This window comes from Lissotriton vulgaris, chromosome 5 (genome assembly GCF_964263255.1).
Source record: "Lissotriton vulgaris chromosome 5, aLisVul1.2, whole genome shotgun sequence".
Classification (NCBI taxonomy): Eukaryota; Metazoa; Chordata; class Amphibia; order Caudata; family Salamandridae; genus Lissotriton; species Lissotriton vulgaris.
The window spans coordinates 1,521,280,131-1,521,303,192 of record NC_141693.1 but is presented as its reverse complement, the minus strand read 5'-3'; the positions used below and the strand labels follow the sequence as shown (position 1 = coordinate 1,521,303,192).

Below are 23,062 nucleotides of genomic sequence, written 5' to 3'. Positions count from 1 at the left end.
AGGGAGTGAGAATCCGAGTTTGAGAGTGTGTTTGAATAAGTGAAAGTGAGTATAACGGAGTGAGCGAGGGAGTGTGTGTGTGTTATAAGGCAGGGGTGATTGGAGATTGTGGGAGGCGTGGAACTGAGTCAGGGGTGTAGGTATCAATACTGCAGCAAGTGCAGTTGCACCAGAGCCCAGAGTCAGTGAGTGAAAAAGGGCGAGTGTGTGTAAGTTTGTTTGTAAGTGAGAATGAGAACCGGAGAGTATGAGAGTCTTTGTGTATGAGTAATATTGAGTGGAAGTATGAGTGAGAATAAGTAAGTGACAGCATGTGAGTTAGAGTGAGCAAAGAGGCCCGGTAGAGAGTAAATGTGAGAGGGAGTGAGTATTAGTGAGGAAAATTTTGAAACACATGGGGTGAACTCCTGACAGGTATTACCGCCCACCACTTTCCAATATCACCAGCCACCACTGAGCTCAGGGAAAGCTACAGGTGACAGAAAATTCTACCTGCAGCACGCATTGCGGGTTCAGCTGGCATACAACATTGTGTTAATAGTTGAGAGGCAGTGGAAACAGGGTGGGGAGACCCCTATCGCCTGTATACGCTGAACCCAGTGTTTGGTACAGGTGTGCTCTGAGTGGAACCACACACACCGTATCCGTGTACAATGCATGTCAAAGCCTGTCACGGCTAGTCTGATTGTCAAGTGTGTGTGTATAATGTTTATACATTTTTCTTTTGATGTGTTTGTTTTCTGTAAAATCGCACATTTCCCGTCGAATGAGTACTTTAACACACAAGCGCAGTGTCTCTGCTTGTAATTCTCACAATAGAGGGGTGTCTAGGCTCACTATTGGGTTTTCTAATGTGCAGCGTTCTGTTGTGCTGTGTATATGACAGGCTGCACATAGTTGTGTCTTAATGCACAGCTCGCTGTTGCGCCATGTATGCATGCAGCCCTTCTGTGCAGTGACTGAGTGCAGCATTGACTAGTGCAGTGATTGAGTGCGGCAGTCAGTGTTGTGCTATATCTACGTGAGTGTAACACTCACTCTTGTGCTGTATCTGAGTGCAGCCCTTCTGTGCAGTGCTCGAATGCAGCACTGACTCCAGTGCAGCTTGAGTGAGGCATCCAGTGTTGTGCTATATCTACATGAGGGCAACATTCACTCATGTACTGTATTTGAGTGCAGCACTGCTGTGCAGCGACCGAGTGCAGCGCCGACTGTTGTGCAGTGAATGATAGCATCATCCAACATTGTACTGTATCTATGTGAATGCAGAACCCACTCTTATGCTATATCTGACTGCACTCTGACTTCTGTAAAGGACTGAGCACAGCACTCAGTCCTGTGCTCTATGTGTGTGTGTGTGCATGGCTCACTTGTGTTCTGCTCTAGTGCTGTGTATTTGCTGTAAGTGAATGTGAGACCCACCCCTGTGCTGTCTGTGATTAGCGATCACTCCAGTGAGTGCAGACTCACCGATGGGGCTGACAGGGACATTAGACATAGTGTTTGAGGGAACTAGAGACCTGCCCTGTGGCAGGGACAGGAGACACTGACACGGACAGGAGACACTGACACGCACAGGAGACACTGACACGCACAGGAGACACTGACACGCACAGGAGACACTGACACGGACAGGAGACACTCGGCGACAGGGAGGCCAGGCACCTCACTACAGGGGAACTAGAGGCTCTACCATAGGGTCACTAGACAGCATGCTGCAGGCACATAGACTGCAGTGACTTTGGGACAGAGACAGTGGACCCTTGGTCAAAGACACAGATAGAGACAGTAGACACTCTAGAATAAAGACGGTAGGCACTGTGATAGGGACATTAACGTTGTATGAATAGACTCTTTGGACATAGACACATGGACACTGGACACGCTGGGAAAGGAAAGCTAGACAGCCTGAAGAGGGACAAGGCACCGTATGATTGCACCACGAGAGACACCCTGTGATGGGGTATGATATGCCTTGTAAAAGGGTAAGAGACACCCTGTGATGGGGTGTGATATACCTTGTAAAAGGGTAAGAGACGCCCTGTGATGTGGTATGATATACATTGTAAAACGGTATGAGACACCCTGTGATGTGGTATGATATACATTGTAAAACGGTATGAGACACCCTGTGATGGGGTATGATATACATTGTAAAACGATATGAGACACCCTGTGATGGGGTATGGTATGCCTTGTAAAAGGGTAAGAGACACCCTGTGATGGGGTATGTTATGCCTTGTAAAAGGGTAAGACACACCCTGTGATGGGGTATGATATGCCTTGTAAAAGGATAAGAGACACCCTGTGATGGGGTATGATATGCCTTGTAAAGAGGTCTGAGACACCCTGTGATGGTGTATGATATGCCTTGTAAAAGGGTATGAGACGCCCTGTGATGTGGTATGATATACATTGTAAAACGGTATGAGACACCCTGTGATGGGGTATGGTATGCCTTGTAAAAGGGTAAGAGACACCCTGTGATGGGGTATGATATGCCTTGTAAAAGGGTAAGACACACCCTGTGATGGGGTATGATATGCCTTGTAATAGGGTATGAGATGCCCTGTGATGTGGTATGATATACATTGTAAAACGGTATGAGATGCCCTGTGATGTGGTATGATATGCGTTGTAAAACAGTATGAGACAACCTGTGATGTGGTGTGATATACATTGTAAAAGGGTAAGAGACACCCTGTGATGGGGTGTGATATACCTTGTAAAAGGGTAAGAGACGCCCTGTGATGTGGTATGATATACATTGTAAAACGGTATGAGACACCCTGTGATGGGGTATGATATGCCTTGTAAAAGGGTAAGACACACCCTGTGATGGGGTATGATATGCCTTGTAAAAGGATAAGAGACACCCTGTGATGGGGTATGATATGCCTTGTAAAGAGGTCTGAGACACCCTGTGATGGTGTATGATATGCCTTGTAAAAGGGTATGAGACGCCCTGTGATGTGGTATGATATACATTGTAAAACGGTATGAGACACCCTGTGATGGGGTATGGTATGCCTTGTAAAAGGGTAAGAGACACCCTGTGATGGGGTATGATATGCCTTGTAAAGAGGTCTGAGACACCCTGTGATGGTGTATGATATGCCTTGTAAAAGGGTATGAGACGCCCTGTGATGTGGTATGATATGCCTTGTAAAGAGGTCTGAGACACCCTGTGATGGGGTATGGTATGCCTTGTAAAAGGGTAAGAGACACCCTGTGATGGGGTATGATATGCATTGTAATAGGGTATGAGATGCCCTGTGATGTGGTATGATATACATTGTAAAACGGTATGAGACACCCTGTGATGGGGTATGGTATGCCTTGTAAAAGGGTAAGAGACACCCTGTGATGGGGTATGATATGCCTTGTAAAAGGGTAAGACACACCCTGTGATGGGGTATGATATGCCTTGTAAAAGGATAAGAGACACCCTGTGATGGGGTATGATATGCCTTGTAAAGAGGTCTGAGACACCCTGTGATGGTGTATGATATGCCTTGTAAAAGGGTATGAGACGCCCTGTGATGTGGTATGATATACATTGTAAAACGGTATGAGACACCCTGTGATGGGGTATGGTATGCCTTGTAAAAGGGTAAGAGACACCCTGTGATGGGGTATGATATGCCTTGTAAAGAGGTCTGAGACACCATGTGATGGTGTATGATATGCCTTGTAAAAGGGTATGAGACGCCCTGTGATGTGGTATGATATACATTGTAAAACGGTATGAGACACCCTGTGATGGGGTATGGTATGCCTTGTAAAAGGGTAAGAGACACCCTGTGATGGGGTATGATATGCCTTGTAATAGGGTATGAGATGCCCTGTGATGTGGTATGATATACATTGTAAAAGGGTATGAGATGCCCTGTGATGTGGTATGATATGCGTTGTAAAACGGTATGAGACAACCTGTGATGTGGTGTGATATACATTGTAAAAGGGTAAGAGACACCCTGTGATGGGGTGTGATATACCTTGTAAAAGGGTAAGAGACGCCCTGTGATGTGGTATGATATGCCTTGTAAAAGGGTAAGACACACCCTGTGATGGGGTATGATGTGCCTTGTAAAAGGATAAGAGACACCCTGTGATGGGGTATGATATGCCTTGTAAAAGGGTAAGACACACCCTGTGATGGGGTATGATATGCCTTGTAAAAGGATAAGAGACACCCTGTGATGGGGTATGATATGCCTTGTAAAAGGGTAAGAGACACCCTGTGATGGGGTATGATATGCCTTGTAAAGAGGTCTGAGACACCCTGTGATGGTGTATGATATGCCTTGTAAAAGGGTATGAGACGCCCTGTGATGTGGTATGATATACATTGTAAAAACGGTATGAGACAACCGGTGATGGGGTATGATATACCTTGTAAAATGGTAAGGGACGCCCTGTGATGGGGTGTGATATACCTTGTGAAAGGGTAAGGGACGCCCTGTGATGGGGTGTGATATACCTTGTGAAAGGGTAAGGGACGCCCTGTGATGGGGTGTGATATACCTTGTAACAGGGTATGAGATGCCCTGTGGAAGTGCTCTCTGAATATCGACCCCAGAATATCAATGGGACACAGTAGTGGTAAGTTGCTCTAGATTTTCTATACCTTGTAGAACGTCGCAATGAGTGCACTATGACAGGTGGTTGAGACATCCTTTGCTTCTAAATGTTTCCGGGCCTGAAGGCTGTGCTGAGGCCTTGAGGAATCTTACAGGAGGCGGCGTAGCATCTTGGGGTAGCTCCCGGGACAAAACGTGACAGCAGGGGTGTAAGTTGGTCAGAAAAATTTGAGGGGGGGGTCAGCCTTGGATTTCCCAACAATCACACTGGTATATCTTTTTAACATACATTATACGAGAAGCAGGCCATAAGGGGAGCTTAAGGGGCAGTGGAAAGGGACAGGAGTGTGACGTTAGTGGTACTTCTAGCAAAATATTTTGTAACACAACCAACATTTTTTAAGAACTTCAAGAGAGAGATAGAGTCTGTGTGTGTGTGTGCATGTAAAAGTCCTAGGTGAAATCCAACAGGGACCTCACCATACCCGACTGAAAGCACCTGCCCAACTATTTACCACTGAATACATTTATTAGGGAGGGTGTAACACCCCAAACACCCACTGAAGCTACACCCTGCGTGACAGCACAGTAAGTGATTTTACATGATGCATGAAACGGTGACAAAGGTACTGGCCTATCTGCTGTGGGATTGTGGGTAAAAGCTTTCAGCAATAAGTGGGATGCAGAGGTGCAGTGCACAGGTGGGTGTGGGTGCATGGAAGCTGTTAGTGGCGGCTGGTACTAGAGGCCTGGGCCAAGCATGCAGGCTGGTAACAGGAGGTTTTGGGATAGATGGAAACTGGTTAGGGGGACACAGAACGATGATGCATGGAAACTGATAATTTTGCAGTTAGCATAAACAATAAGGCTAGCAGTACGGGAATGGGACTGGGGCATTGGGAAGTAGATGTATGCTGGTAAAAAGAGAGGGAGAGGTTGGGTGTCCATAGGCAGGCACTGGGAGAGGAATACTAGGAGAGGTGTGGTATACTCTGAGGCAGGAATCGGGGTCGAGGTGGTAGCCAATAATCTTTAACACTGTATTGCTTTTGCCAGGTCGGCACCTTTGCATCCAAACACCGTGCCCTTGCCAAAGGCTGGCTCTGGCTCGTTCAAGCACGCGCTTCCTTCCCAGGAAGGATAAAGTCCCTGACCCGGCATTTTCAAGGAGAATGGAGCAAAAGCCCGGGCCGCCCCAAGAGACAGCACCGCTGGTGGTAGGGACACTAGACACCCAATGAAAAGCGAACTCCCGCCTACCTCTAGGACACGTCCTGGGAGTCACAGATACAACAAATCATACAGATATGCCCACTCCAACCACCCAACATGTATCAGCGTCAGTACTGCACAAATGCACAGCTATCCTTGAACAAACACGGAACAATATGACGTTTTCACAACAAGGTACAACACTGTGCCCAATGCCCACGGGTTACAGAAAATAGTTAGGGAGGTGGGGTAGCGGGCACCAAAACAATCATACGTTAAAAAATTATAAATATCTCCAATATACAATGGTGTTTTCTATGTACATAGTGTGAGTGAGACTCACCCAACACTCGAAGAATGTCATCCTTTTCTGAATTTACACACACATGTACAATAATATATACAATAGAAAATTCAACATACACGCTGTTATATAAAGCGTGTTGTAATGTTTAGGTGTTTTATGAAATCTGTTGTAATTGTGCTATCACTAGTTGAAGAGATGTGGAGGGAAGAAAGCATTGTGGACACTGGAGTCATCGTTTGGTACTTTGAGGAAATGGTTCTTACTGAATGGTGAGATCTGGGACTTTGGTTAATGATAATGGGAATTGTGCTTATGGTGAGTTTTCGTTTAGAGATGGGTCCATGAGTAGCAATTGTGGCTAGTTGTCTTTTGAGAGTTAGTTGTGTGGTCAGGGATTGGAAACACTCAGTGAGAGATGGACTTGTGGTTCATGATCCGCAAGAACTCAATTTATGGTTAATCACTGATGAGTGGACAGTGAGAGTCATTTCTGTAAACAATGATTGGGAGGGTTGGATCTTTTGTTATTTATTGCTGAGAGATTGCATTTAAATAGGGATTCGTATGAATGTGGTCTATAGTTGACAACCACTGGCAGCTGGGTCTTTGGCTTCATGAATAGTGATCATTTAGGATTCGGTCCATAGTCAGTTGCGTCACAGCGGGGTGTAGTGGTGCAATGATTTATGATGCACCATCTAACATTGATGTTAGGGCCAAGGCTGACAGTTCATGGTGGGTTCACTATCAGAGGGAACAAGCCCTCTGATCCCCAGGCTTATGTCCATCACAAGCACCACATTGAGAGGAGTGACAATGCGGGATGTATCATGCCCTAGGAGCTTGTTGTTATAATATTGTACTCACAGTATCTTCTTTCTTTGCTCTGACAATGAATTCAAGACCTCGAGAACACTTCACTAAATTGTGTGTATTTCGGACAATGTTTCCATATTCTGACCTCACTGGAAACATATATTTGAAGAAAAGTAACCAACTCTTGCCTCAGCCCAATTTAAAGTAGGAGGACTTCTAATCTGAAAAAATGTGACTCACTGCTTGGTAGCATCCGATGATTATTAGAAAGAGACATTTTATTCCAAATAAGTGACAGACCCTAATCACCTTTTATTTGAAATGCCTTCAGATTGGCGATATTTAAAAGTAAAATAGCACGAAGGGCGCTTGTTGATCCTTTGATGGTAGAAGGAAGCATTTCCCTCTCCTCCCCTAGATTGAAACAGAACATTTGGTTTTGCTGAGATAAGAGAGACACAATGTTCTGCACAGTTTAAAAAAATCAATGGAGCTAAAACTGTCTATGCAAAGCTTCGGGGTCATAGAAACCCCAGTGGAACCTGACTGCTTCCAGTCACGGACAGAGCCATTGATCGTCGTCAAGGACAGGTACACTCTCATATTAAAAGAGACCATTCTCATGACGGGTAACACGGCCGGGTGCTTTCTGAGGATAGCAGTAGGTTTGTGTCCTGTTTTCAGCCGCGGATCTAGCGTCAGTGCAAATGGTTACTAAGAAGGTGCGAAGTTGCCCGTTGTAACAGCGATGCCTATAGGTCATGCTCACCAGGACACACATGCCTTCTCAAAGTAAATCAGCTTTCCCCACTTTGTGTGTTTCCATCCGCTGTCTCCCACTACTTACAGACCCTAAAGTCAGCTGTGCCACATGAGGTGGCGTGGTCTTTTGGTGGCTGTCACCTACACTTGGAGTTCTCTCCTAATTTGGCTCGGTAGAAAAAGCAGACTATTACATCCTAAGACAACCTCCTGTGTGAACCCGTCAGCAGACTATTACATCCTAAGAGAACCTCCTGTGTGAACCCGACAGCAGACTAATACATACTGAGTGAACCTCTTGTGTGAGCTTGTCAGCAGACTACTACTTCCTAAGTGAACGTCCTGTGTGAACCCGTCAGCAGACTATTACGTCCTAAGTGAACCTCCTGTGTGAACCCGTCAGTAGACTATTACGTCCTAAGTGAACCTCCTGTGTGAACCCGTCAGCAGACTATTACATCCTGAGTGAACCTCCTGTGTGAACCGATCAGCAGACTATCACATCCTATGCGAACCTCCTGTGTGAACCTGTCAGCAGACTATTACATCCTATGCGAACCTCCTGTGTGAACCCGTCAGCAGACTATCACATCCTAAGTGAACCTCCTGGGTGAACTCGTCAGCAGACTATTACGTCCTAAGTGAACCTCTTGTGTGAACCCGTCAGCAGACTATTACATCCTAAGCAAACCTCCTGTGTGAACCCGTCAGCAGACTATTACCTCCTGTGTGAACCCGTCAGCAGACTATTACATCCTAAGCAAACCTCCTGTGTGAACCCGTCAGCAGACTATTACATCCTGAGTGAACCGCCTGTGTGAACCGATCAGCAGACTATTACATCCTAAGCAACCTTCCTCTGTGAACCCGTCAGCAGACTATTACCTCCTGTGTGAGCCCGTCAGCAGACTATTACATCCTAAGCAAACCTCCTGTGTGAACCCGTCAGTAGACTATTACATCCTAAGTGAACCTCCAGTGTGAACACGTCAGCAGACTATTACATCCTGAGTGAACCTCCTGTGTGAACCGATCAGCAGATTATTACATCCTAAGCAACCCTCCTGTGTGAACCCGTCAGCAGACTATTACATCCTAAGTGAACCTCCTGTGTGAACCCGTCAGCAGACTATTACATCCTGAGTAAACCTCCTTTGTGAACCGATCAGCAGACTATTACATCCTGGGTGAACCTTTTGTGTGAACCCGTCAGCAGACTATCACCTAAACAAACTCTGGCCTAACATTGTACACAGTTGCCGGAAACACAGCATTCCTGATGGCTGCAAGTCCACAGTGGATATCAAAGGACTCTGGTGCCCTTTATGAGCTCCTGGTCTTGCAGGGAGCGGCAGTTGACTCCATTTGTGGTACAACAATGTCCATAAATGTTTAGCCATGAGGGCTGCTCCAGATCCTTTCAATATATTTGGAAACACAGACCATCGGATCTGGGTAGAGCTTATGAAGCATCTGGATTCCAGGAAGCTTCCTAGGGGTCCTAAAGGGTAAGGGAGGTCCCCCAAACTCCATGATGGTATGCCATGAATGTGCTATTGTGGTCTTGTGGCCTGGCATACATTGCGTATGGAGATGCTACAGTCAGTACTAGAAGTCGTCACTTCCTCATGAGTGGCCTCCTTCTCTCTCTTTGTCTCTGTCTTTCACTGTATGTGTTTACCTTCCAAAATGTTGTCTTTTGCCTGACCTGAAGCTGATAATGTCTCTATGCTTGAATGGCCGAAATGCTTCTGTTGATGCTAAAGTGACATTCTAGTGGCAAATGTCCTCATCGCATTGACATCATGTAGGTTTACAGCACCTATATAATGGGTGCTGCTGAGACACTGGTCTAGTAAAGCCAGCTGAGTTAAACTTCAACCAAGTACCAGAACACCCACTTTAAGAGTTTTTGTGCAAGATGCACTCACATACCTTCTCTAACTTTTTCGAACAGTTGATTCTAATGGAATGTATTTATCGTAAAGACATTATTTCTCATTACTATCAACAAGCAAAATAATAAAAACAGTCACAGTAAAGGAGCAGCTACACTGTTATCCAAGACACTCTCCAATTTTCAGCTTGCTCCTGTGGCTAGAGAGGACATGGACCTTATTACTGTGGGTCGGGGAGCAGTGGGTAAAATAGTATGGCACCATAGAGCATGGCTCACCAGCATAGATCTATGAGAATTGGATTAGTACCCGACTTTCAAGCTATCTACATGGGATCAAATTACAATGAATCTAAATGGAAATAATTCAGATAATCAATGGTTGTTATCCTGAAAATATGGCAATGGAGCCTACCATCTTACGCCAACAATGAACGCCACCATAAGAGCGCATGACTTGTGCCTGGAAAATGCTGTCATAAACACAGTTGCTTCACAATAAACATTGCCGGCTCTCGACTCCTGTTTTCTGCATCTAGAGCTGTCACTAGCAGAACCGCTTCTGCCTCACGGCATCAGACTTGAATTTATCCATGTCTGGAAAGCCAGACTCCTTATGCAGTGCACTATATACACTTGCAGTGATGTCCTTGAACTGCTTTGAGTAGTACTTTTGGGAATGGATTCACCCCAGGCTCTTGAAACGCATTGTTGTAAGCAAATAAACAGGCCAAGAGTCACATAATACCCATGAGAAGTCTTGGGCCCCTGCAAGGGCCACTGTTATTATCGAATTCGATAGGAGAATGGGCACAACAAGAGGTGGGGAAGATTTTGCCAGGAACTATTCTCAAATCCCCATTGGAAGTGGGTGCAAGGATTCTAGTCTCCATAATGTGCAGTGAGTGCGCTTTTGTGCTTGTCTAATTTTGGCTTCTGTTTCCTAGAAAATGAGTACACGTTAATTTTCCTGCATTTTACAAATGTACTTTCGTTTTGTGCCTTCTGTGCTTCGGTGTGAACATATAACTCTTTTTTGAATCGAGCTGGGCAACTTTTTAGACCCCTTGTGAAGAGAAGGAAATTAAGAGACAAACTCTCTGAGAATCACGAAAACAGACATTCAGGAGATTCCAAGAAGGAGCCATTAAAGGGACATAGACTAGTAAGGTGGGGTTAGAAAAGGCTGTGTAGGGTAAAATCAAGGGCACATAGACAGTAGTGGGTTCAGGAACGAGATATAGAGGAGTGCTTGGAAAGACACATGAAATCTGACGGTGTTGGATAGAAACGTTTGGGGTTAAGGGCCATAGAAAGAAATATTCTTGGGTATTGAAAGAGGAGTGTGTGGGGGGAAATGTGTCCTGAAAAATTATATGTATTAAGGGTTTGAAGAAGATGTTTTATGGAAGGGCAGTTGTGGGAACATGTACCTAAAGGATCTGGGAAAGAGACACTTATGTAATCCTAGAAACATCCAGACTTTGACAACCAGACACTAATGTACTCCAGAATGAGAACAAGCTTGCGCTCGGAGAGGGTCCTGGATACCCATAGATGCTGGAATGCTCTACAGAGTTGGTTTCTCCTGATTCTGAGGATGATCGGGGCACAGTTCGGGTAGTTGTGTCCTGATAAGCTGATCCACAGGTAGATGAGATGGTTCACATCCATTACAATTCTGATTCTGGAGTGGTTGCCGTCAGATAGTCACTTCCGTAGCGACCATTGGATGCGGCCGCCAGATCCAAGGCGTGCTGAGGGCCCAGGTAGGATCGGTGAGTGGGCATTGGGGATGGCGTCTCACAGGGTGCCTTGCCCAGAATGAAGCGTGTCTCATCGTTCTCCCCCAGGTTGGAGATGTCCTTCATGATACGCCCCTTCTTGTAGGACACAGAGAGTGTGTTGGAGCCATCAGAGATCAGGTGAAACTGCCGCAGGATAAAAACAACGGGCAGGGGCAGGAGTGCTAAGATGATTAGACAGATGAGCAGGGTGAGCGCCCAGGGCGGATAAATCATGAGCCGCTCTTCAGCCTAAAAAAAGGGAAAACTGAGTGTAAGTATTGATACTTTGGAATGACTTGTCACATGGAGCACTCATGTCAACACTTAGAATGTTAGTCTATGTAAGATGTCCACAGTTGCATGAGAGTTCAGGGTTCACAGAAGTACATTAACACCAAGCTACAGACATCACTAGTGCACTAAGGCCATGACCTATATACTTACCCACAGTGGCATTAGCCAAGAGACAACATTACTTTTATTGAAAGTAAGATTCACACATCCGACCACATTCACAACGAATTGCACTGCAGCAAAGCTGGAGATGCCACAACGATTTTATAGATACACAGTGTAACAATCTCCTAATTTCCTCTACAAAAATCTCTGTGATTTTTCAGAATGTTGGATTGTCACTATAGTTTTACAATTTCTTGAAATACTGGGAACCCCAGCATACTACAGTGTAGTGAATTGCCCTCTGTTGGTCCAACACATTTATAGCTCATGAAATTGCAGAGTGTGCTCTAGACCCAGTGCAGAGTGTGTTTGAAACCATCTTACAGAGAAAATCTTTGTGGGAAACACTTAGGGAATGGGATACAGCTCTTTTGATTCACTGCCTAAAAAATGTAAAGGGAGATCAGTGTGTAAAGTAGACGCTGTCTACCAAACATCATAGCAAAAAAGAATTAAAAGCTAGTTTCAGTACAAATCACCAACATTATTCATATATTTTTTTTAAGTTTGATATAATGAGAACTCAGTCCAAGGCCATCAGAGTGCTTTACTTGAGCACCAACCAGATTACCTTACGCAAGGTCAGATTAAGTTTTAAATTTTAGGTTTGCGTTAACAGAGACCCTTTGATTTTATTAAAATATGTATCATATACTTAGATGAAGGGGTTTTTATTCACCTCTCTTCATCCATTGGTCTGCTGTTGTGTTATTCACATTTTGCTTCTGCCCACTACAGCATATAGCATGAGGCAGTGGGCCAGCCTACTTAAGCCGCTGGTTTACTTCACTTTGAGTGATTATATTTTGCTCTCTCACAATAGGGAGGAACAACCATACAGAAGCGTGTTCCTTCCAGTGTCAGTGTTTTTGTTTTTTTACTTTATAACAGCCGCGGCCCGTGGAGGAAGTTGCGGTGGGGCAGAAACTAATTTCGTGGAGCGCCCTACATCGCAAAATGCGATGCAGCTCGTGCTCGAAAATTCGTTTTATTAATTACATTATTTACTTACCTCCAATTATCCATATTCTGGTTTTTAGCAATCCCCCGCCCTGCCCCTCCCCCTCCCCGCCTTTCTGCCCCACCGCAACTCCCTCCACGGGCTGCGGCTGCTTTATAATCACATTAGTGTTGCCTTTGTGTTTAGATCCAGATGTGATATAAGGACACTTTTGATGCACATTCCATCTTTATCATATCCTATCTACTGACAATGCTATTTTAAATTCCTTTTGGAGTGTTTTACTTTTTTGACTGCTGCTGTTGCACAGCATACCAGATCAGATTGCATCCATTTGAAACTGTTTTGTATTAAATTATATTTTTACTTTTTCTTTCTCTCCTTCTTTCTTTGTTGTCTCCTTTTAGTCTTTAACCTCATCGATGCTGATGACGGCTACCGGCCGTCATGAGTCACGGTGGGGGTGTGCTGATGACGGCCGGGAGCCGTCATGACCACGCCCGCGATAGGAATGTTCAGCACTGCTGCGAAATTCACGCTGCAGCGATGAGGTTAATTATTTCATTCATTTTTCTTTCCCTTTCCTCCTCACTTTCCTTCTCTTTCCCACTTTCTTACTTTTTTCCCCTTCCTTCTTTCTCGTTTCTCTTTCCTTCCTTCTCTCGTTCTACCTTTCTCGCTCTTCCCTTCTTTCTTTTATCTTTTTTCTTTTTCTTGCCTTCTTTCATACTTTCATTCCGTCTTTCCTTCTCTTGCATTTTCTTTTTTTCATTCTATTTTCTCTGTCTTTCTCTATCCTTCTCTTTCTTTCCTGTTCTTTCTCGTTAGTTCCCTTTTTCTTTCTTTCCGTTTCTATTTTGTTCCTTCTCTATTTCTCTTTCCTTTTTTCCTTCCTTCTTCCTTCTCTCTTTGCTGCTTTCTTTCCCTCTTGTTCTCTTTTTCACTCTTCCTTTCTTTTATTTCTTTCTTTCCTCCCTCCTCTTTCCTACCTTTCCTTTCCTTTTCTCTTTCTTTTGATTACCTTCCTTCTTTCTTTCTTTTTCCTTCTTTCTTGATTTTTTCTTGCCTTCTCTTTCTTTTCTTCTTCTCTTCTTTTTGCTTTCTTTCTTTCTACAAGGCATGAGGCTGGTAGCCAATGCCGGGTTGATTTACTTGTTTAGGTCTATGTTAGTCAAGACCTTCTGATTTTACTAAAATTATGTATATAACATAGTTACTGATAGGGGTATCAGCCAGACTTTCTCTATAATCTGTGGTTCATGTCATTCACAATTTAATTCCACAAACTCTGGTATGCATTAAGGAGCAGTGCATAGTTAGTCATTGGCTTACTTCACTACAAGTTATGGTATGCCGCCCTTTCACAAAAAAAACACATCAACACACAAAGTAGTTTTCTTTAGTGTCAGAGACTACTACGGTAATGTGTGGTTTTTGTAGATTAAAAAAACTTTTTTGCCTGTTGCAAATGATTATTTTTTTAGATTGATGAGGGCCAAGCATATTCCCAAATAACAACATTTAGCAAACACCTTGACAAAACAAAATAAGAATTTCCAGAGGACTGTTGGCCAATTCCAGAATTATTGGCTTTGTCAATGTGTGTTATTTTTTGGCAGAGGGAAATCAAGTGTTTTGCACAGAATCACAGGATGATGAGCTGATGCTGGAACCTGGTTCACCAGTTCCAAAGTCAGCAGCCCTGCAATTAGGCCACAGCTTCACGGTATCATTCACAAATCCAAAAGAACAAAAATTATGCTCCTGTGGCAAAAGTGCTGGAGAGGTTTAACACATTTTATGGGGGCTATACAATGGTGCCTTAAAGGTCCCCAAACTAAACATTGTTTCATTATTAGTTTAGAGAGTGGTGGTGTGGCATCTAAACAAGCAAGGAAAAAAAACAATTGGTCTGGCCTTCACAAGCGTACATTGTTTTTTATTCATTGTTTTGCAAAGTATGAAGTGCTCAAAAAATGACAAACCTACACAAAATATACAAGTAAAGGAGTGGTCCAACACCCAGGCATGCCAGTAGTAATACTGAAGTGTCCTCCTTCTGTGCATATGTGATCAAGCAACATGCTGTCACCCAGTGCAATAGAGCAAGTGGCTTTAGGGGCTGGCCCATTAGCCTAGGCTGTATGCTATGTTGGGTCGAAGCAAAATGTAAAGGGCATTTTAACAAGTCAATAGAAGAAGTGGGCTAATAGAAAGTCCCAATAGGTGTACATATGTATGTATTTTTATTATGATTTTCTGTAAAACATTTGGCTGGCAAACTAGCTAATGCTATCTCCAGGCCAATCCTACGAACTCCATGAGGCAATCATACTGTGTCATTCTCTTCATTTTCCTGACTCTAATCCAGTTGATATAATCATGAATGTATTCAACTGGATTTCTGATGGTGTCACTCATTGATACAGGTTTTTCCACCACTTCAAGAGTATCAGAAAATTCTCTGTTGGGCAATGTTGTGATGATTATGTACAACATCATTGAGAATGGCTCGTTCTAATATCTATCTTTAAGCAGTTCAGAGATGGCATCAAACGACAATTATTGTTATGTTATTCTATGCATTAAGGACGCGTTTGCAGTGCTTGTTGGCACTGAATAAAAAGTCCTCCACTTGTATCTCTAATATGTATTTACTTTTCACTGTTCTACTGACAATGTTGCAGTATCTGGCACGTGAGAAGTACGTTGTTTTCAGACAATTTCGCCAAACGGAGATATTAGAGCGCATGAGTGGGATTTATATACAAACACTGAACCTATAGCTTTGGTCAGCTAGGCTCAGAGGTGTTAATGTAACAGATAGTTGGAGAGTTGTAGGAAATTGGGTTACTGGTTGAGGGGATGAAACCCTACTCAAGCAGAAACCACAATTCTTGACAGGATGAAACAAGCAAACCCCAAATTAACCTGTGCTTAGCCCTCTTGTATCTTGGCACAAAAACATGCAGGCTTAACTTAGAGGCAATGTGTAAAGTATTTATGTAGGACACAAACAGTAATATAGTGAAAACACAACACAAAAGAAATCCCACATCAATTTAGAAAAATATAATAAAATTGAATACATTGTATGAGACCAAAACTCACAAAACTCCAATCAGTACAGTCGAAGATATACAGTATTAAAGATTTCAGTGAAAATAGCATCTAAAAGCACAAAGTGACAACTTTGGTTAATTGTTCACACTGGAAGGGGATAAAGTCACAATCTCAGGCCGACCATGATAGAGTGTGGGCCGGGTACAGGGACCAAGTTAGGCCCACTGAAAAAAATACCTTAACTCTACTGGCTGTTCCAAAGAGGCAGAGAAGCGAGGTCCTGCATCAGAGATGTGTCCCACATCAGCGCCTCTAATGATGCCCTCGATGAGGCTTGCAATGTGAGGTCCTGTGTTGTGATCAAGGATCCTGTCTACAGAAGCTTGCAATGCAAAGTTTTGCATCTGGGATGTGTCACACAGCAGCGGTTCAGAGGCGCTGCGGGTTGTAATGAGTGGTGCTGCGTCTGAGATGCACCCCACAGTGACTGTTTTTATGCAGATCTTCGAGGAGATGTGTCATGATGCATTGTTTCTGCCCATAACACCATAGCGGGATGGCAGAGCACATTCAGGCCCACTTCCAAGAGTCCAGGACTGGGTGCACCAATGGGGGGACACGAATCACAGCAGGCAGACTCCAGGTGCAGAGTTGAAGGTAGTTGAAGTCTTTTCTTTGCCTTAAACTCTGATCAGGAGATCAGCCACAAGCCCTTGTAGTTAACCTAGTGGTCCTGGGTTCAAGACACAGATTCAGTCCTTCTCATTCAGGCAGCATGACAGCAGATTAACAGTTCTTATTGCAGCAGAGAAGCACAGCAGTCCTCCTTCTGAGTCTTCAACAGGTCTTTCTAAAATTGGCATTTTCTGAATTGTTAGTAAAAGTCTAACTTTTCAATTAAAGATAGTTTTAAATTACAATTCTTAAGAGACCAAACTCGACTTTTCTACCTGCTCCTAGTTGAAAGTTATCATTTATTACATTTAATAGGGTAACCGAATGCTATCCAATGGGAGAGGCAGGCCTTGCAGTAGTTAAAGAGAAATGTAAGAGTTTTTCACTACCAGGACATGTAAAAATTAAAAGTACATGTCTGACTTTTTAAATACACTGCACCCTGTCCTATGAGCTGTTTAGGCCCACCCTAGAGGTGACATGTTAAATGCAACTAGTGGGCTACAACACCCATTGTGCTACTCACTAAGGTAGGTCTTAAAACAAGTCTCAGGCCTGCCACTGCAGCCTGTAGTGCAGTTTTAAACTGCCATTTCAGCTTGGTAAAATAAACCTTTTGCTAGACCTAAACTTTCCTTTTTAATACTGATAAGTCACCCCTAAGGTATTCCTAGGGCTGGGCGTATGGTATTTAAAAAGTAAGAAATGTGCGTTTAAGTTTTACAAGTTCAGGCAGTGAAAAACTTCTAAAGTTGTTTCTCACTGTTGTAAGGCCTATCTCTCCCACAGACTGACATTGGTTTGCCTTATGACATTTATTATGTGCTCAGTTTACATAGGATATTTACAACAAGGGGTGGTGAGGGACAGAGTCTCTGAATTAAGCAGAAAGCTCTCACCCAGTCAAGAGATCAGGGCTAGATCCAACACCGTTTTTTAGCTCATTGCACCATCCCAGTTTCAGAACCTGGCTGTATGCAAATTAGTCTGTTCCTGTCCCAGTGCATGATGGGAACAGGGCAAACCAAACTACAAAAGCCAATTCTTACACTGGGAAGGAAACAAGCTCCCGGGGACCGGTTTCTGGCATTACAGCCGTCTTCGGCCCGGTTTGCTTGAATCCTGATGGTGCAATGAGCAAGGGTATCACATCTGAGAATACCCTTCCACGCTTAGGGTGGACAAAAATATTTACAACAAGGGGTGGTGAGGGACAGAGTCTCTGAATTAAGCAGAAAGCTCTCACCCAGTCAAGAGATCAGGGCTAGATCCAACACCGTTTTTTAGCTCACTGCACCATCCCAGTTTCAGAACCTGGCTGTATGCAAATTAGTCTGTTCCTGTCCCAGTGCATGATGGGAACAGGGCAAACCAAACTACAAAAGCCAATTCTAACACTGGGAAGGAAACAAGCTCCCGGGGACCGGTTTCTGGCATTACAGCCGTCTTCGGCCCGGTTTGCTTGAATCCTGATGGTGCAATGAGCAAGGGTCTCACATCTGAGAATACCCTTCCACGCTTAGGGTGGACAAAAATATTTACAACAAGGGGTGGTGAGGGACAGAGTCTCTGAATTAAGCAGAAAGCTCTCACCCAGTCAAGAGATCAGGGCTAGATCCAACACCGTTTTTTAGCTCACTGCACCATCCCAGTTTCAGAACCTGGCTGTATGCAAATTAGTCTGTTCCTGTCCCAGTGCATGATGGGAACAGGGCAAACCAAACTACAAAAGCCAATTCTTACACTGGGAAGGAAACAAGCTCCCGGGGACCGGTTTCTGGCATTACAGCCGTCTTCGGCCCGGTTTGCTTGAATCCTGATGGTGCAATGAGCAAGGGTCTCACATCTGAGAATACCCTTCCACGCTTAGGGTGGACAAAAATATTTACAACAAGGGGTGGTGAGGGACAGAGTCTCTGAATTAAGCAGAAAGCTCTCACCCAGTCAAGAGATCAGGGCTAGATCCAACACCGTTTTTTAGCTCACTGCACCATCCCAGTTTCAGAACCTGGCTGTATGCAAATTAGTCTGTTCCTGTCCCAGTGCATGATGGGAACAGGGCAAACCAAACTACAAAAGCCAATTCCTACACTGGGAAGGAAACAAGCTCCCGGGGACCGGTTTCTGGCATTACAGCCGTCTTCGGCCCGGTTTGCTTGAATCCTGATGGTGCAATGAGCAAGGGTCTCACATCTGAGAATACCCTTCCACGCTTAGGGTGGACAAAAATATTTACAACAAGGGGTGGTGAGGGACAGAGTCTCTGAATTAAGCAGAAAGCTCTCACCTAGTCAAGAGATCAGGGCTAGATCCAACACCGTTTTTTAGCTCACTGCACCATCCCAGTTTCAGAACCTGGCTGTATGCAAATTAGTCTGTTCCTGTCCCAGTGCATGATGGGAACAGGGCAAACCAAACTACAAAAGCCCGGTAGCTTGTCTCCTTGTCTCCTTTCTGGTGAAGAATTGGCTTGGTAGTTTAGTCTGCCCTGTTCCCATGATGCACTGGGCCAGGGACAGACTGATTTGCATATAGCCAGGTTCTGAGCTGGGATGGGGCAGTGAGATAAATAACGGTGATGGATCAAGCCCTGATCTTTGGACTGGGTAAGAGTGGTCTGCTTAATTCAGACACTCTGTTCATCACCACCCCCTTTTCTGAATCAGTTTACATAGGAAGCACATTGAGAAACACTTTTTGTACTAATCTGGATTGTATTTTAAAAGTCTCTTTGACGATAAACCTGGATTTTAAGTAACAGTTCTGAAAATGCCACTTTTAAAAAGTTTGCATTTTTCATCCAAACCAACAGTGCCTTTCTGTGGCTGACTCTCCTGTGCTGGGTTGTTGATTCCTTCCAGACATGGAGACAAAAGAAGCTAGGTGTGGATAGGATGGGCCATGCTGCCAGGGTGGCTGAAGACAGACATTATACAGTCACACTAACACTTCAAAGGATTTTGCCTACAACCCACACAAAGTAACTTGACATCAGGCCTGTCCTTGCCTTTTGTCTACCTAGACAGTTTGGAGCCAAACCCAAGCAGGAGGAAGGGGAGACAAAGGGAGCACCTCCCAGACTCAAGCTGGCACTAAGGGAAAAAGGTGGTACTCTCAGACCCCAATTTGAATCACTTCTGGACCTGTGGAAGACACAGAATAAACACTGCATTGCTGTTAGGGGGACTGCCCTGCTGACAGGCAAAGGAATACTGAACCTGCTACCTTGAACTCAGAACCACCAAAGAGCCTCCAAGGGCTAGCTGGCTGGCCTCCTGTGTGAGCTACAGGAGCACAACCAGCTCCAGAGGCCTGCCCATCAACTGCCAAGCTCACCAGCACCATCTAGACCTGCCTGTTACATGCTGGTGGCCTCTGCTGGAGTGAGTCCTGATCCCCAGGAAGTGCCCCCTAGGTGCTATGCCCTTGGCTGGAGCCAGAGTGTCTCCTCCCAGTGCAACTGACGCAGCACGATAGACCCATACTTAGGAACTTGCATCGCAACACCTTGGAGCTCCTGATCGGCGGCCTCACTGGAAAAGATGGAGCACAATGCAACAGAATACATCCCAGTGCCAGACCTCGCATCACAGCACCTCACAGCTCTTGACCGGTGGGTTCTGTATGGCGCAGAGCAACTCAGGGCCTCTCAAACACTAATAATTCATAACCCCAGTTCTACTGATTGGATTTAATTCATTATAATGTCAGTTTATTTATTAAAATGTACTCTATTTCTATAAATTGTTTTGGGATTTTTCTTTTGCTGTGTTTTTACATTATTACAGTTTGTGTGATGCATAACTACTTTACACATTTCCTCTAGGTAAAGCCTGACTTCTTTGTGCCAGGCTACAAGTGGGATGAGCACAGGCTAATTTATTGACTTTTGTGGATTACCATGACAAGGACTGTGTTTACTGTTTGAGTGGGGCCTCCACCACTCTCAACTTATAACTACATTTCTTACAATGAGCAATGGGGTGCTCCAACCTTTCTCTGTTTCACACCCCAGAATTATTTTCAATGAAGAATGGGGCGCATGTCTATATCACAATGCAATATAATAACTAGGAATATTTGAAGCACCATTTCTATTGTGTCTACTACCCCTGCTTTATGTATATAAGAAACAGCAGATCTTCTATGTCAAACACCTCAACACTTTGTCCTTCATAGACAGAATGTACCAGCAATTGTTATAGCACTCCCTTTCCTATGTGAAGACCTTGGTACACCTGCTCTTCTGTGCCCCACATTGCAACATTAGGTAATCATGTACACTTGAAGGTTGGGGTAAAGCAGCTCTTCTCCATCCCACCTCAATAGTAGCTTTGTGAAGAATTTGATGCATTGGACCTTCTTCATCCAACACACAAATATTATGTGCACAGAGAGAATATGGTACAGCTTCATTTCTCTTGACTACAATCCAGTCTGCTGATCACCAGCACTTTCCATTGCCACAACCCAGCGTTATGGCCAGAAATATCCAGGTACACCATCTCTTCTCCTGCCCATACCCCCAACATTGCCAATGCAAAATGTGATACTTCAGCCCTTCTACATCTGATACATCAATATTTATACACAAAAGGAGAATGGACACACCTCCTCTCCTCATCAGTCACACAACCAATGATATGAACAGAAAGAGTATGCAAATAATTCACGTTGCCATGCCTTAGTTGTAGGCGCAAATGGGGAAGACTCTTATCTGTAGCACCCCCACAGTTCTAGACATGGAGGCTGGGATAACAGAAGGTCTTTCTGTCCAGCGATCCACCACTTTGTATGAACCAAGAATGGAGTATGCTTCCTTCTCACTATATCATGGCCCATTCCTAAGTACACAAAATGGAGCACACCAGCTTCAGCCGTGGTCCGTGCAGGTAACAGCGGTGGGGCCGGGTAAAGGGGGATTTCTAGGGACGATGCCAAAGGGAAATTAAATAAATAATTAATTTTCCCTCTGCATCGTCCCTCGAAATCCCCCCTTACATGGCCCCAACGCTGTTACCTGCACGGACCACGGCTGACCAGCTTTTGTCTACCATGCACCCAAACATTATATTCAACACCTATCTCAATCCCAACGTTATCATGGACATCGTTTATCCAGAATTCCGGCAGTAGAGGGTGTGCATCATACACCCTTCGACCTTAGCCACATCACATGACCTTTGACCCTGAATCCTATGATATATCACATAACATTAATCCTGATGATATCATAATAGTTGACATCACTAAAGCCTAATGTACACGTGACATAGAGAATGTATTTATAAATCACACAAAGACGCAGACAAAAGAGATTTAGAAAAACAATAGTGGCCATGACCAGCTGAATTACATTTTATAAACCATACATTGAATCATAACTATATTAATCCATTTTGATTTATCATCACTTATAATGTGCTATCAGTCGCACCAAGCACAGAGTTGAGGATTTGTTCAGACCCATAATTTTTCATATATTCATAAATATGAAACATTGCAACAAGTTGTTTAGAAATGTGCATTTTTGTGTATTTCAGGTAATGATGTATTAAACACTGTGCCCATTATACTGGTGTAATAATGTATTTTACAGATTTAAAATATAATGTGTAATGTCCCAATGCGAGTATGTTAAGGGAACAGTGCATTGTCCACCTTCTGTTTTTGGCACTACCTTTGCCACCTTTGAGGCCTTGGGATGAAAGTTCCATGGCATCAGTCGCAAGAGACAAGCTAGGGGGCAGCCTCTAAATGACGTCAATGAACATTATGTACAAAGAAGGATCTGGCAAACAACTCTTTTCTACTAGTCACCACAGCATAATGCACACATGGAGCATAGAGGCAGCAGTTCTCTGCTTGATCACATCCCAGCGTTTTGTGCACAAGCGAACGTGATGCAACAGCACTGCCAACATCCCAAATGAGACAACCAACATTATGTACAAAGAAGAATGTGAATGAGCAGGTCTGCTCTACTCAAGATCATGTACAGGAAAATGGGGTCCCCCAGCTCTTCCCATTCAACAACCCAATGTTATATTCAGAAACGACTTATGCAGCGTACACTAGATGAATCTAAATATTTGAATTATTTAGAACTACTACTGCATTTTATCTGATTTGTCTAATTGAGGACTAAGAAATGGTATATGTGACTCCTGAACCGGAACAAAACCAATGCCATGGATGAGGCGCAGCTTCATTCCTTCCGGCACAGCAAGCTTCCGGCTCCCGCCTGGAAACACCCACGTGACTTCGGATGACTCACATGGACAGTATACACGAAACCAGCCTGAGAGGGGTCAGACGCTCAGTGGAGGCTGCCGGCCACAGTCCCTCCGAGTAGGCAGACAAGCCGTCTTCACTGTGCCAGACTGATCAACATTGCAGCCCAGAGAGGCCACAGCACATCCGAGGGGGCTTTTGTTTCTCTTTACAGTGGCTAGCACCCCACAGCCAAGGCTGGACTATCCCCCCTTTGGAGCACAGCCAGGGATGATCTGCTTATGACTGCATCTTGTTAGTAATAGC

At 44.3% G+C, this 23,062-nt stretch overlaps 1 protein-coding gene across 1 annotated transcript in view; it reads right to left on the bottom strand.

The window, feature by feature from the left end:
- Window positions 1-10,173: 10,173 nt before the first annotated feature.
- SLC6A17 (solute carrier family 6 member 17) overlaps window positions 10,174-23,062 on the bottom strand; it is a 304,194-nt gene continuing 291,305 nt past the window's right edge. The window contains exon 13 of the mRNA XM_086920393.1: window positions 10,174-11,613. Within this exon, the coding sequence (XP_086776519.1) occupies window positions 11,251-11,613 (363 nt within the window). The 3' untranslated portion in view covers window positions 10,174-11,250. The remainder of the gene's footprint in view (window positions 11,614-23,062) is intronic.